Raw genomic sequence first — 15,221 nt, 5'->3', positions numbered from 1 at the left:
TCTGCTCCCTCAGCCTTCAAGAAAACTCTAAAACCGTATGCCATTTTTTGATAGCCACTCAGCCCTACTTGGGGCATCTCATCACATCCCTTCAGTGCAGCAGAGACTCTCTGGCACTTTGGTATTGCCAGAATCTCCAAAAAATATGCAAGATGTGGATCTATTGAATGAAATTCTATGGATAGCTTGTCTGACTCCCTCCTTTCCCATGGATGCTCCTTGCTATGCCCCTGGTGTTTCTGTCTTACATGTCCTCTGTATTGTTCATTTTGGGTGAACTTGTAGGGATTTTGGAGAAGGCAAGGACATGAGGCAGACACCTGTCTGCAGCATCTTCTCCTGAAAACGGGGAGAGACATTTTGCTCACGGGGACATTTTCATTTCACGGGGGAAAAACAGACCTTTTCATCAAGACGATTTTGGTTCCTTGCTCTGAGAGTCAAACCCCTCCTTGATTCAGGTGTAAATCCCGATTGATATCAAGCCTGAGGCAGGTCAGGAGCTGGTGAGACCCTGGGAGAGCTGATGTCACGGCAAGGTACCGTTGCTCCATGCAGATTCTTGCCTTTAGATCCAGCCATGCAATTTTGGCCTGTTCTACAACCCACCGCGCACCCCCGTTCAGACACGCCAGTCCCCAGATGAAGGAGAAAAGGAGAAAGTGATACTGTCTATATTTCAGTAGCCTCCCCTGCCCCAGGCTTAGATCCTGAAGTTAGGCAGCCACACTCAGGGCGAGGAAATAATTTAATTCTTCAGGAAAACATGCTGTGATTTAGCCATTTCATGAACCTGTGTAGCTTTTAAATGCTTCCTGAGTGTGGACTTATTGTATTCTCAGTCTTTCTCTACTGGAACTGCACATTTTCATTCTCAAAGTCCACGGTAATAAGCGGATTATTAAAAAAAAATTCGGCTTTTCCCTTCTGATTTCTAAATATTCCCAGACATGGCAGTCCATTTCCAAGTTCACTCCCACCTACTTCTTGCCATCTCCATGTTGGCACTGAAAGGATCTAATTCAGTAATAAAAAAAAGACTTTTCTGAAAAGGCGAAAATAACCCAAGAATCTCCGTAGCACCAAATTCCAACATCCCTCTTTGCCCTACAGATCATTAGGCTTACAGCCCCTACCTGGCACATATGGAAACTTAACAAGATATATTCCAATGAGAAATCCTACACGATAAAGAGAGAAATTAACTGAAATATTCTGTTATGCAACTCGCTGTCTGCTGTGTTTAAATGACCTGAAATGTTTTGTTCTGTATTTTTTGTTCTAAAGTGCTTCCAATTACATTTTGTTAATATAGTTATTTATATACTGTCATATTTATTTTTAAAATAAGTAACTCAGGTTTCTTAGCAGCCACATTATAAGATATAACCAATTCTTTTAAAAATTATTTTTATTGTCGGTGCAAGGAAATAAGTGACATTTCCATAATTAAAAAGAACAAAATCCATCTTTGAGGAATTTTACTAACGAATATTTTCTCAGGTGCCATTTGCGTTCTCAGCTTATTTGCCGGACTAAATTCACATGACAGAATACAACAAAAGAAGAGAAAGAAGTCCAAAAACTGCAGCAGCCAAAATGAAAATAGAATTAATTTTTTTTAAAGGATCGATCGCAGTTTAATGGAAAGGAAGAAAATACCTGCTACACAGTCATGCAACAGACAAAATTCCTATTGCACAGGAAAATAAAAACGCATCCTTTTACATCTAAAAGAAATGCTTATTGCTACAGTGACGAAAATGGAGAAATTAAGAGTGGTGGGGAAGACTCCATTTGCGCAAAGGGAAACCTAGACATTGCCCTTAAAAAATAACCCCTAAACTTTTCATTAATTACCAATCAAATCTGAAGAAATTATGCTTAGAATCAAACATGCAGTCGTGGCCAGCTCAGCAGGGCGAAGGGTGAAAAGGAAGGAACACGCACACACACAAATCCCATAGCTAATAATTAATTAATTCATTAATCAATCATAGAAAGAGGGAAGGGGGGGAAGGAATCTTACCACCAAATTGGGTAACCGGCTAAGACCTTTGTGCCATTGAAGAGAAAAGATAAAATTAGTCCAAGCAGGTGGTAATCCATTAGTCCAGGCTGGTGCAAGGGGAAAATCTCAGCGAAGTTTTCAGAAAAACATTAAGTGCAAAAAATGAAGAATCCCCCTCCTTCCAGAAAAAAAAAAAAAAAAAAAAAAAAAAAGAGTTAAAGAAAGTCCCTTGTAGTGTGGATGACTTTCTGGCTTGTCAGAAACACACCTCTCCAAGCCTTTTCCCTGTAGATCATCCAAAAGCGTCTATTAAAAAGTGCAGGGCTTGGGGATGTCAGCAGGCAGCCAATCAGACCGCATGGCCCAAGGTAAGGGATGAGTCTCAGCTCAGGGCTGTCAATCATGCTCTCCTCCCCCTCCACCCCACAACTTTGTTCCTAGCCCTCGCTTCCACAGACAAACCCTCTTTGCAAGAGACTTTACTGGGGCAGTGAGATTTTTGGTGTTGGGTTTTTTTTCAAATTTTTAAATTTTTTTTTTAATTTCACTTAGAAACCCAGGATGCACAGACCCTGCTTCTGGCTTGGCATGCCAAGACTTTGCAAGGTAAGGATGAAGGGTGACCGTGGTTGCGCTTAATCTCACGGTGGGGGTGAGATAGACAACTTATTCTTTAGATGGAGAGGGAGGTGAACATTAACCCTTGCAGGAGACAGAGCTAATGGGAGCACCAAAGAGGTGGAATAACCCTCTGAAAGTGTTGATGTGAGCCACGTGGGCAAAACTGGTTATAAACTTTAAATGAAATCTGTGCTGCCCAGTTTTTTCAAAGTGTGTGGGTGGGATGGATGGAGGGGGGGAGCGGTGGCAGCCTGGTTTTCTATTGAGAAAAGAATGCCATGTTATGGGGAGAGTGGAGCAGGAAGATGGGAAGATGTCCCATTAATGAATTTCTTGTGGAGTACATCTCTGTATGCCAAAAGATGAAAATATTATCAAAAAACCACACATGTAATGAAAAAAAACATAAGCATTATCACTTCTCTATAGACGTTGCATGTTGCAAATAGACCCAACAAAGATTTTCCTTGAAAATCCTTGTTATTGCACAGAGACGCTGTTTTTACTGGAGCTATTGTGTCAGAGTAGCAGATCTAGGGGATGACTCAACAGAATGGGACAAAGAAACGGGAGAAGTCAAAAAAGGTGCTTTTGCTCATAAAGCATACTCAACAATCACAGCTCTATTGCCTGCAGTCGAGCTGCCCAGTGTATAACCACCTGGAGATTAGGTGCTTTAGGAGCAGCCAGAAAATCAATTTATTGCAGAGCAATGGCTGTAACAGAGGTCCGAGGTCCAAGGTCCTATCTTGGGCAGCCCAATGCATCCCATGATTTTGAAAGTTATAGACCTTCTCCTGATATTAAGGCTCTGCGTACAAATGCATTCCTTGTTGCTTTCTAATTACTGGGATGCACCTGCCTCATGCCTCTGCCTTTCTTGATTCCCAGTTCTTATAGATATTAGTGTATTTGGACACTGAGTTAGTGCAGAGCTGTTCTCATAAGTGGTAATTGGTTTCCTGGCCATGATGCCTCCAAGAGAGGACATCCACCAGCTGGTCGCTCTGCGCCTTAGCTCTTCATCGATCTCTGCATCTGCTGCAAGGACTCTGAGGCCAGGCTTCTCCAGGCTTAGTCCAATGGGTTTTCCAGCTGTCTATGGCCCATCATAGATGTTACACATGGCTTGTTCCTCTTGTGGGATTTCAAATCCCGAAGGATATATTGGGTGTAGTTTATCCTGGCAAATCTCTTACCTGGCACCCAGCTATGTTTTATTGAACGCAATCACTTGCGTTTAAGAAAGCAATGATTTTCAAATGAGCGTTTGGAGACACATGGATTAAATCTGTGCCACTAAATTAAACACTACCTGGGAATCTTCCCCAGACCTTGAACTCTGTTGTCCATGTTTTTAGGTATGAAGCATGGACCCTGGCATGGGCCTGACCTGGGCAACTTGCACAGCCCTGAAGAAATTTTAGTTATGATTTGGGGTTAGTGTGGAACAGGAACTATTCCAAATAGACTCTTAAGATGTGACCCACCTCTTCTGGAGGTTAAGTGAGTTTAGCAGGATGGATGAAGGCAGTCCTGTGTCCCTGTCTCTCTGGTTCCAGTGCCAGGGAATGGTCACAGGCACTTTTAACTTACTGGTTAAAGTAAGCCATGGAGTATGTGAATTGCCACTAAAGAGCCTATAAGTATCTAGCAAAAACAGACCTTAAATTGCTACACAGGTTTATACCTCTGTTGGTGGATGTTTCGGAGCTGCACAAACAGAATAAGGATTAAAAGTACTGAGTGAAAGCATTTCCATCATTAAAATGTCAAACTGTTAAAGAGACAGCAAAAGATACTACAAGTGACTGATATCACATGGAAAGGGACAAAAAATCCCCAACACTGCACAAATCCAATTGGGGAAAGCTTTTGAAATCTGAATTGAATTGTTGGTTGGATCATGTGTGGACACTCAGCCAGACAACAGAGAAAAAGGATTTCCCCATCATCAAGGCCTTGGTGGTTGGGATCTTCCTGTCCATCAGACACTGGGGAGCATTACAAAGTGCTCTTTATCCATTTCTTGATGCTAGGGTTTATGAATCAAGCCAATAACAAGCTACAAAGTGCTGCTTCTGCAGACAACCAAGTGGGGGAAAGTGACCTAAGACCCAGACCCCAGAGACTTTATTTGCTGTTGTGTGCTGGGCAGAGATCTCAGTGTTGCCTCAGGAGTGCTGCATTACAAAAGCAGCAGAGATGCTAAAACACCCACCCACACCCCAGTGACTGCCCAACATCATATTAATGTGACCACAGACAGGTTTTGAAAGATGAACAGCATGTTGGTAAAGATTTGATCCCAAGCAAACTGAAGTCAAGGGAAAGTTCTCTACAGACTCTGACAGGTATCTGATGAAGTTTCACGAGTGGCCTGTCCTCCCACACCATTTAACTTCTCCCATCCATTGCTCTCTTTGTCTGCTCTGAACATCATGGACTGTTTGTCCCAGCATCATGAGGAATTCATGGTGTCCTACCTTTTGGGAAGAGACTGTGATTCAAGTGTGCCCACAGTTGCTTTGGCTTGGAGATCCTGTGAGATCCTGTGAGTAGAAGGTACTTGTTGTCTCTAACCCTGTTCACATGTGACTCATAATGACTCTTGGCTCCAAGTTTCTCCAACTGAAATGAGTAGAAAAATGAGTAGAAAAACAATGACAGGTTTCAGTTGTGTCTTCTGTTGTATCAGCCTACATCCCCGAAGCCTTAAAATGGCAGGCGTGTCTCACCAAGGAGTATGACCTGTCTCACAGGGATGAAGACTATGTTGCCTGTGAAATGAACAGACTTACTTTCAGTCTTCTCTGCTGTGAAATGAAAATCTGATGCGTACATGCTAAAATTATCCTGGGGATATTTCATGCTAGCCTGAACAAATATTTATAAGTTCTACAGCAAACATTAATTTTAAATGTAATTTCTAAGAGCAAATGACAGTTATCCAAAAGAGTGCAATTTCAAAATTTCACTCATAGATACCTCCTTGTGCTGCTGACTGACAGTTTTATTTACTGAGGGTCTTTTCTATCACATATTGGTCTCTCTAGTTTGGCAATATTGACTCTTATAGACCAGTTTCAATATGCCCAGAAATGAAAAAATTCGAGGAAGCTAGAGGTTTGGCTGCTCAAGAAAAGTCCCATTGCTTTTACAATGTCAGTATAAAGGTCCTTCTGTATTGTGCTAATATCGTGGCACTGCAAACTCAACCACTGTAGGTGCCAAGGCATCCGAAGGGATCCTTTGGTTTATTCTAACAACACTCCAGCAAAGGAGCATTGTAATCACATTGAAAACATTCCTCTTCTTCCCCTCAGTGCTCTAATTTTTGTCACTTTTCCTTCTTTTAGCTTTTCTTCCTTTCTCCGTCAGAATCTACCAGCAGGAAGAAATCAAGTGCCTGGGGAAGGTGATGGGACCATGGAGTCTCCTGGATTTGTTCTCACCATGCGTTTCAACATACCAAGCCACTGTTGAATGTGAGCCACCAGGAACTCAAACCCTTCCTGGTGCAGTTCACCTCCCCTTGGCGGAATTACCCCACAGTCAACGTGACGTGAAGAGGACGACTCAAACAACACAGAGAAGGGCAAGAAATGGATGACCTGGGATGACCTGGCAGATGGGGTTTAGATGCCTGATTTGGTGTGTTGGGGAAGGCAGGGAACACACAAGGCCTGTGATCCATGGTGCAGCACTAAGCAATGGTATCGGAGCACTTGATTTGCAGGTTGACTTCAGTTCAGTGGTAGAAGGTGGCTTAGCTGGGTGCTAGATGTTGAATTGCACATTTGGGCACTTCTGGGCATGGCCAGAAACAGAAACTGAGAAGGTGGGCCCCTCAGGATCATGGTCCTTTAGGGAGTTTCAAGCCTTAGTGGCAGCTGAGTTTGTTGTTTTGAAGACCTACATTTTGATCTTAGTATCTAAAGTGGAGGTAAAATAACAAATGAGTTCTTTGATGGCTCTAGTCATCAGTCCTAAAGTAAATCATTATTAAAAAGTATGTAAAGAGCTGAAGAAATCCTTCCCCAAAGCATGAATGAGCCGTCTCAGTCCCTTCCACTTTAAACTACTCAAATCCTGTGTGTTTCTGAGGGCTGTTTGCTGGTGTGTTATAACTTATGACTGGTAATACAAACACTTCTGTCTAAACTTAACTGTTCCTCAGTTTTCTTGGCCAAATCTCCTCTCTCCTAGATCCTTTTGCTCCCTCTGGCTCTAATAGACTGTCCTCCTCTGCTCTTTCTGGTTCTTCATATCTCAGTTCATTAGCTGGGCACACCAAGGCAGTCATTACCTGGAAACAGCAATCCTGTACTAACACCCGAGCAGAGTGATTTAAAGAAGGGCCTCAATGCATATTACACCACTTCCGCTCTTCTTTGGACAGGATCATCTTTGTATGCTTCCACGTATCTTCTTGATGTGCTGCATCACCAGTGATCTGGGGGGTATGCTCCAGCACGTTGACATTGCATGGGCCAACCCAGCATACCCACACTCCTGTTAGGTGCCTCATCTCCATGTTTACTCCAGAAAAGCTTTAATACTCTCTCCAAGTCAGCTCATGGCTTATGCAGGGTTGCAGGAAGGCTGCCTTTCACGTTTGCCTGCCTGTTACGTCCACTGGAACACTGCCTGCAGTTGATGTGTAAAGCTGTTAGGTGCCTGCAGGAGAGGTAGCCACAGGGGAAAAGCATCCACTGTCATAGTAAAATGGATCTTCACCTGTTCAGGTGAGCACCATGATGTTGTTTCTACTTGATATTTTTTTTGGAAATTCCACTTTGCTGAAGACAGGTATAAAGCAGCGGCAAGTCAGGCAATAGCTGAAGGTCTGGTGGCTGTTAAGAGGATGTTCCTAGAAAGCTCTGAGTTTAGCAAAGCCCTTTAATATTGTTTTTAGTGTTTTAGGAATAACTTTATGACTTTTTTTCCTGCAAATAGCCTTACCTCACTCCAACTTTTTACAAACTGTTCTAAGCTCATGGTATAGAAATCCTGCACTTAGGATGTTCTTTGTTTTCCAGTGATGGTAGAAGCTCTTTTGAATGAAACTTTTGTTGCAATATCTCAGAAGGTCTTGTGGCTAGGGACTTCTGTTTTTGGTGTTGTGTTTTGTGTTTTTTTTTTTTTTTTTTTTCAGAAGCAAAAGATTACATTTTTAAAACATTGGTGGAGTAACCTGCTGTGGTATCTCTTGTCATATCCAAACTCAAGAAACTTGGGTTGTGTTCTCAACTTTGCCAATGACTCCTCATATGATTTTGATGGCTCAGGTTCCTTATCTGTCCCTGTATTTCTTGCTTGTAAAACCGGGGAAATAATCGCTTCTATGTATATCTTATTGTTTCCTTTAGGAGGGAACTGTCTCACCCTCTGTTTGTGCAGACTTGAGCTAGAACATCAAGGGACAGCTATGGATCACAGATTTAATAATAAAAGTATTTTTTATTATTAACAATACTGCTGTTACTGAACATATGAGCAGAACTAGAATCCCAGTCCTTGTATTTGAAGGGCAGAATGAATGATAAATGGTGCTCCCTGTGGTTTAGTTTTTCTCCTTTTTATTCACATATATCTTCTCCTGTGGCCAGGGGATCACATGAAATACGTTAAGTGGAAATGCTGGCTGCTGGTTGCCCCACCATTGCCAGTAAGACAGAAATCTTCTAAGGACACTTCATCTCAGTGCCTGGGTGCCACTGAACTGGAGCTGTTACAGACTTTGAATAAAAACATCTTTCTTTCACTGTCACCTACTTAAATTCCTTTAGCACCTCACAGTTGAAACTCTAGTTAGATTTTCCAGATCTTTCCTCTATCTTGCCATGGAGATGATGAGAAAAAAAATCACCTAATGAAGTCCTAAGATGCATGGTTTTTTACTGACTCTGACAACTTGGAACACAGAAAGCTAGCAATGAAACCCATCTCAAACTTCAGTAAATACAAGGACATAAATGTTATGTTTGACTGGTACAGTTTTGCCTGAAACAGTGTTGGCCCACATTGCACCATGTGGGGATGCTGCTTCAGCAACGGACTTAGAAAGAGGCAGTACCTGTGATGGAAGCTCCAAAGTCTTCTCTGTTAACCTTCTATTCTTCTATCCAAGTCATCCCTACTCTCTTCTGAAGTAAAGGGAGATCTGAGTCTGGTAGAGTAGGACACCTGTCCTATCAGCCATCAGTTATTAGTGGGAAAATTATTTCCAGACAATTTTTAGGGTTCTGTTCAGTCTTCACCTGAGCAGCTTCGGGCGGGCTAATGCCCAGTGGAAAAGGTCTCAGAAGGATTTCTTGCACATTGATGTGATTTTTTTTTTCATCAGTGTAAAGCAATAGCTCAGGATACAGGACAGGTATGACTAGGATGATTGAGTATGTGTAGAGCCCTGATTGCCAACGTATGTGTACGTGGTCTACACATAGGTGAATGTGAGTAAGCATAGATGGCTGAGGGTGTATAAACATGTGTAGATCAGTGGTCATAGGTATACAAGGCCTTGCTGGTAGGGAAGCAGCCTCAAGGCAAGTCCCAGAGATTTCTGGGAAACACCTCCATTATAAAAAGAGCTGTACAGCTAGTGCATGTTGTCTCTCTGAAATTCTGTAGCGCGGGACAATTTTACACCTTGTGTTTGAGGGCAGCCTTTCTCTACAGGAGAGGCAGAGCTGTCTCTCAGAACTGCAGTAAATCTGACTAATTGGACTAGCTGAGCATATGAAGAAACTATGCCCCAGGTCCTGGGCTTGTTTGAAGACAGCTCTGTCTACCTTGACATCTGGAGAAATGCATCCTGGGGATGGGGGGAAGGGGTGGAGAGCAGAGTCATTCCTCTCCCTTCCTTCCTTCCCCAGGACTCCAGACTAGCAATATCCCGGAGGCTGGAGAATACATGGTAAAAAATGAGACCAGATATTTTTTGCTGCAGGCTATGACTTTCCATGATGTTGTAGCTGGAAATCATGGGGACTTCTGACGTAGGCAAGTTCTTGTGCTGTTGGAGCAAAAGGGGCCACATGAACTTATGTCGATGTTGCATACCTCCTGGGCTGTTTGGTCAGCCATGCTGTAGGGTAATGGTAGGCACTGCCACTGGAGCACTGCTAGGACGGAAGACCTTCTTGCTGAGACTCTGCCACCTGCCCAGGCTGCAATGCCCATCTATAATGTCCCCACCTACTCACACCCCAGTCCTGAGCATGCCAGCAGGAAGCGTCATAGTCCAGCACAGCCCACACGACACAAGAGCAGGGATAAGCAATATTTTTTTTCTTTTTACATGGCTCCAAGGAGCTGCACCCCCCATGCTAATGGTACTGCCAAAGGTAGGGACTGATGACCCAGATCTCAGTCATTCTTGCATCTTGGGTTATCACCTGCTTTTACAGAGTGGGTATGAGATGCATGCTGGATCTGGCATTGCTGAGCATGGCCAAGACTTTGACTGTCCAAGGGCACGGTGCTCCGCAGGTCCCCAGTGGCCCTTGCTGTGCCTGAACATTTGATGCAAGAGGAGCTCTGCTTAGACCTGGCCTGGTTCAGCTACGTGCAGGCATGGCAGAGCAGGGATGTCAGGTCTGGATTGTCCCGTGCCCCTTCTGAGACAGCGCAGCCTGAAAGACCAGAGAATCACAATATTTGCTGGATCACTATGAGGATGTTGGGCTGAGCTGTAAGAAGATAAAATACTGGGTAGGGATGAAGTGGGGGGGATGGGACAAATGTCCCAATGGGAAGCTGGGCTGGGCTTTGTTGAGCTGAGGCTGGGCTGGGGCTGAGTTTGGACTGGGCTTTGCTGGGCTGGGGCTGAGCTTTGCTGGTCCAGGGGATAAGAAGAGGCGAGGGCAGCTGGCTGGAGGCAGGCAGGAGGTCTGGAGCGGTGCCTGCAGAGCAGCCTGGTGGGGATTCAATCCGGGAAGTTTTAATGACACAACAACAACAACAACAAAAGAGGAAAGGGGGGAAAGGAAGAAAAGGCTCCTGCAGGGCTGGTTGCCACGGAGACCCCAAGGAAGTTTGAACCAGTCCTGCTCTTTTCACAGCCGCCTTTGAGCCAAGGAGGGAATTATGGCTGGCGATAAAAGGAGACATGTGGCCCTTTGCTCACAGGGACCGGCCTCTGCAGTTACGAGTCTTTGGCTCATTTTCCCCCTTGTCCCCTCCTGCAATTATACATTCAGATCTCAGGAAAAAAAGCAAAAAGCAAAAAAAAAAAAAAAAAACTAGGACAAGTTGTGCACCCTTTGCCCTGGGGACCCATCCCTGCAGGGCAGACCGCTACCTCTTTCAGCCCATTATTCCCCCCTCCGCAATGCACTGCCCCTATTTCCTCTGTAGTTATGACATTTTTACGTGTTCAGAGCTGATAAACAGCTCACGCCGTCTGTCGTCACACCAGCCCCTGCAACGATACAGCCTCCATGAAGAAGGGGGGCTGAAGACCTTTTCCAGGGGAGCTGGAGACAGTTTTCTTGCTTGCCACAGCTCTTGGGTTTTTGGGAGGGACCTGGCTGACGAAATGTCAGAAATTAAAGTGAAAGGGATAAATTCAGCTCTGTGCTGCCTCCTCCGACTTCTTCTGTGACAGTTGCATAATGCAAGCCCTGAAGTTGTGTTGTAGTGCTCAGATTATGCTCTTGGGTCTTCCTCATCGTAGAGTTAGAGCTGGATACTTGCACTTCCAGTCCGTGGTGTAATATGCTGCAAAAAATCCTGCTCAGGCCCATTTGATGTTATACACAAGGGACAAAAAGGCAAAGGGAAGGCAGAGGTGCCAGCAAGAGAAATGAGTCTCCTGCAGGCATACAGCACTGGGAGCAAAGCATATGTCAGCCTGCAGCTCTCACCTCCTGGCCAGCTGGACTCAGCTGGGTTAACAGAGCCCAATTCTCCTTTTTCATGTGTTGTCAGGGCTATTCAGGTCTTCTTGGACCTTTGGTGCTGAGAGTGTCTTGGTGAGATATGAAAGAGCAAGTATGGCTGAGGACATGGGGTGGTGACCAAGGCTGGGCTCTGCTCTCCCTCCCAAGCATTAGGACATTTCTCCAGAGCCCATTTCCCCCTCTTGTGCTGTTGGATGCTGTGACAGGAGATGCAGAGGGACAGAGGGGAGAGGCTGGGCCAGGATGGATAACCTGCTTCTGGCTTGCACCCTACAGTAACCTTCTGCTGCTGACAGCAGAGCTACTCCTGGAGCCAAACACTGAATGGGACTGGAGGGTCAAAGTGCCAATGCGGGGGCTGGACTGATGGAGTTGATATGATTATGCAGATCTCTGTTTGTTTCCATTAGCTTCTTGGGTTTCTTTTTAAACACAGAACTGTGTTCGAAGGGATCTTATTATCTGGAGAGGTTGTGGGATATCCATCCTTGGAGGTTTTGGAGACTCAGGCAGACAAAACCATGGGAAACCTTCTGGCATTAGTCTTGCTTTCAGCAGGAGGTTGGATTGAAGACCTCCAGAGGTTCCTTGCCACCAGCACTTCTGTGAATTGATGATGCTGCTCTATTGCTTCACAAGTTAATTAAGTATTTAGTCTACGTTTTATGCATGATAATAACACAAAACACTTAAAGAGTCCAGAACACCTTTACAGGAGTCATCTGACTGATGGGCTACAAAGCCAAGATCCTGCTTGGTTGTTCGCCCAGGCTCTATGCAGCATGTAGGGTGTGTGGCTGGCCAGCTCAACACTGTGCATGGTGCAAGCAGAAGTATGTCCCCTGGAAGCTGTCCTGAAAGTGGGCACAGTCCTGGGATCACAGTAGAAATTCAGACATGAACCTTGCCTGCTCACCAGAAGCTGAATGATGTCTGGTCAGCCGTCCCGTTCCCAGCGATGAACCTCTCTGCTCAGGAGGAACTTGTCCTTAATGAAGGGAAGTTAATATCATTAAATGAAGAGCAGCTGGAACAATTGGCAATTATTTGGACAAGTGTTTGTAGACATGTTTTTGCCTGCCTGTGCCAGGTTTTAGTGTTCTGGATAGCTATGTCTCCCATTCCCACTGCTGCTCCCTGGACACAAACCCATGCACCCATCCTCCTAACACCCAAACGGGCCTTTATTTTTCAGCTCCTACCACGGTCCTGCTTTGCAGAGCAGCTGGTAATTTCCAGGCTCTGTGCTTAGTGCTTTCGCAGTGTCTGAGGACACTCCTGCCTACTGTCTTCAGACAAAAATAAAAGGAACTTGCACCCCTCAGTGTGTGAGCATCATCTTTCCTGTCATGCAGCCTGGCAAGCGTGCCACCCTTAGAGGTCTTATTGCCAGGGGCAGCTGGAGCTTCCTGGAGCTAAAAAGCTACCAGAGCCTTGCTTTTGATCCCCATAAATCCACTTCTGTTCCATGACAAGGCAAAAAAGCCAACTGGAGCGTCACCCAGACAGTGTGGTCCTCTTTGTACCCACCCCACGTGTTACTAGTCCAGATGGAGTGGTTAGGGCTCCTCAGGTCCTCCTTGGTGACTGTTCTGGCTTAAATTTCTCTGTCACAGTCTCATCACAGCCACATGTTCCCCTCCTGGCATTACCCCCTCAGCTATCCTGGTATCCGGTTTGTGGGGCTAAGTGGTGAATCACAGCTGGGGACTGACCTGCTGTAAAAACAACATTTTTTGGGAGGGGTGAAGTCTATTTACATCAGTGCCACCTTCATATATTCCTCCCTTTGTTTTGTTATCACATTTTTGATGGAAAGTGCGTACAGGAATGAGTAGGTTTTCCGTGTATTGGAGCAGGACCACTGTCTCTATGATCATGAGAGCGTATGTTTGTGTATCAGAACTCGGATGTGCAGCATGTTGTGTCCTGCTCATACTTTTGCAACCAGTGGCTGATTCTCAATTACTAGTGTTTCTCAAAGACCATCTTTATTTTAAAGGAAGAATGTCCTAAAATGCAATACAGGTGGTGCAGTAACTACTGCCGACCTGCAGATCAGCTGTGCCCGACCTATGCTCTCTGTGGTCTGTGATCTGGGGAATGAGCAGGACAGGATGGAGGTGACTTGCCAGGAGAGCTTGCGAGTGTGGGACACAGTGCCATCCAGTGGACCTGCCACAGCTGGCCATGTAGCATTATAATGTAGCATGTCCATTCGTGATGTGGGTTGAGCCACTGGGTTGTATATGATGCTTTCCTGGTCCCACCACAAACAAACGTAGGCTGTTCAGCGAAGCACAGGTACCAGATTAGATCCCTGAAAACATCTTCCCCAAGGCCTTGAGTACCCGGCAGTGCCCGTCACTTTGGGCGTCCCAGCTGTGAGGATGCAGGAGGACTATTCTGGAAGAACCATACATGGAGGACTGGCCCATTGCATCCCATCTCCTCCAGCTCTCTGGGATGGAGCTGCTCCAGGTGATAGAGGGGAAGCAAAATCCAAGTTAACACTCACCTGTGTGGTTAGTGTCACTGAGGAGTGATGGGAGCTCCCCCTGCAAGCAGACACCCTTGCACTCCATGCGCCTCATCTCAGGAGCACAGGGCAAAAGCAGTTCGGGGAGAAAAGGGCTCCAAGAGTGGTAGGGTGAGTAGGTAAGGCAGAGAAAAATAGCGAGTACCTCTCCCAACTGTTTGGAAAGATTTCTCCTGGAAAAGCCCCTCCGAAGGAGGCCTTGCTCCTTGCGTGATCCTTGGGGGCACAGTACCACCTGCTGGCAATGAGACGGTAGCATTGCGAGAGATGGGACTCAGGGAGAAAAACCAAGCCTGGCCGTTTGCTCTTTTCCAGAGCAGGACTCACGTTTGCTATTCATTCAGTCCAGTTTTAAATATTTAGGTTGCAAATTTAGACCTCAAAGTCGAGCCATCCTCACGAGGGAGGGATTTCCCCCTCAGACAGTCAGAATCACTGATGTTCAGGCTGGAACTTTTTTCCATCTGCAAAAGGGAGGTGATGCAAATCCCAAAACAGAGCTCAGCTTACCAAATCTCCATGAAGGGCTTATATGGGTAGATTTTTATAGCTTTTTCTTTGGTTTCTTATTAAGCTGTAGCTTGAATAGTAATGTTTTCAATCCCTCCTCTCTTCTTCACTGGGGTGTGCATTACATCAATGCTCCCTACCTTCCCTCTCAGCCCAAATTTATTTCTGTTCTGTTCTTTTCTATTCATCTCAACACAGTGTTTAGCCTCTAACTCTCCCAGGCTCTACCCCACTTAAATTTATTTGCTTAAGAAATAGCAGATGATTGATTTGAGCCTGTTAGTAGTTCGCTCCTGTTTTCAGAACCCTCAAGTCTAGCAGCCACGTTCACTCTTTATTTCCTCTCAATCACTTTCTTGCTCCTGTGCATTGCTGTTTGTCTTCTCCTTGGTTATTTCACAGAGCAGTTTCTGGAGTGTGCAGCCGATTGCAAAAGAAAGCTCTGTGCACTTAGCTACTAGCCCACACAATGTGGCCAGGAAACTGTGGTTTAAAGCAAACCCAGAGGATTCAAAACACAACTCCTGAAACTATTTGTTAAGCTACATGGGTTCAAATATGATCTAGGACTTGATCCCACGCTTGGAACGTGGTACCACCGGTTGAGGACGGGGAAGGGGCAGGACAGTCCCTG

At 45.2% G+C, this 15,221-nt stretch overlaps 1 protein-coding gene across 1 annotated transcript in view; it reads right to left on the bottom strand.

The window, feature by feature from the left end:
* The window catches only part of WNT3 (Wnt family member 3), a gene marked incomplete at both ends in the record, with an annotated part of 51,298 nt that extends 49,189 nt beyond the window's left edge, over positions 1 to 2,109 (bottom strand). The window contains one exon of the mRNA XM_082331773.1: positions 2,030 to 2,109. Within this exon, the coding sequence (XP_082187899.1) occupies positions 2,030 to 2,109 (80 nt within the window). The remainder of the gene's footprint in view (positions 1 to 2,029) is intronic.
* Positions 2,110 to 15,221: the final 13,112 nt, after the last annotated feature.

The sequence above is a fragment of the Platalea leucorodia genome (genome assembly GCF_965183815.1).
Source record: "Platalea leucorodia genome assembly, chromosome: 22".
Classification (NCBI taxonomy): domain Eukaryota; kingdom Metazoa; phylum Chordata; class Aves; order Pelecaniformes; family Threskiornithidae; genus Platalea; species Platalea leucorodia.
The sequence above is the reverse complement of the archived record's forward strand: the minus strand, read 5'-3'. Positions and strand labels throughout refer to the sequence as shown.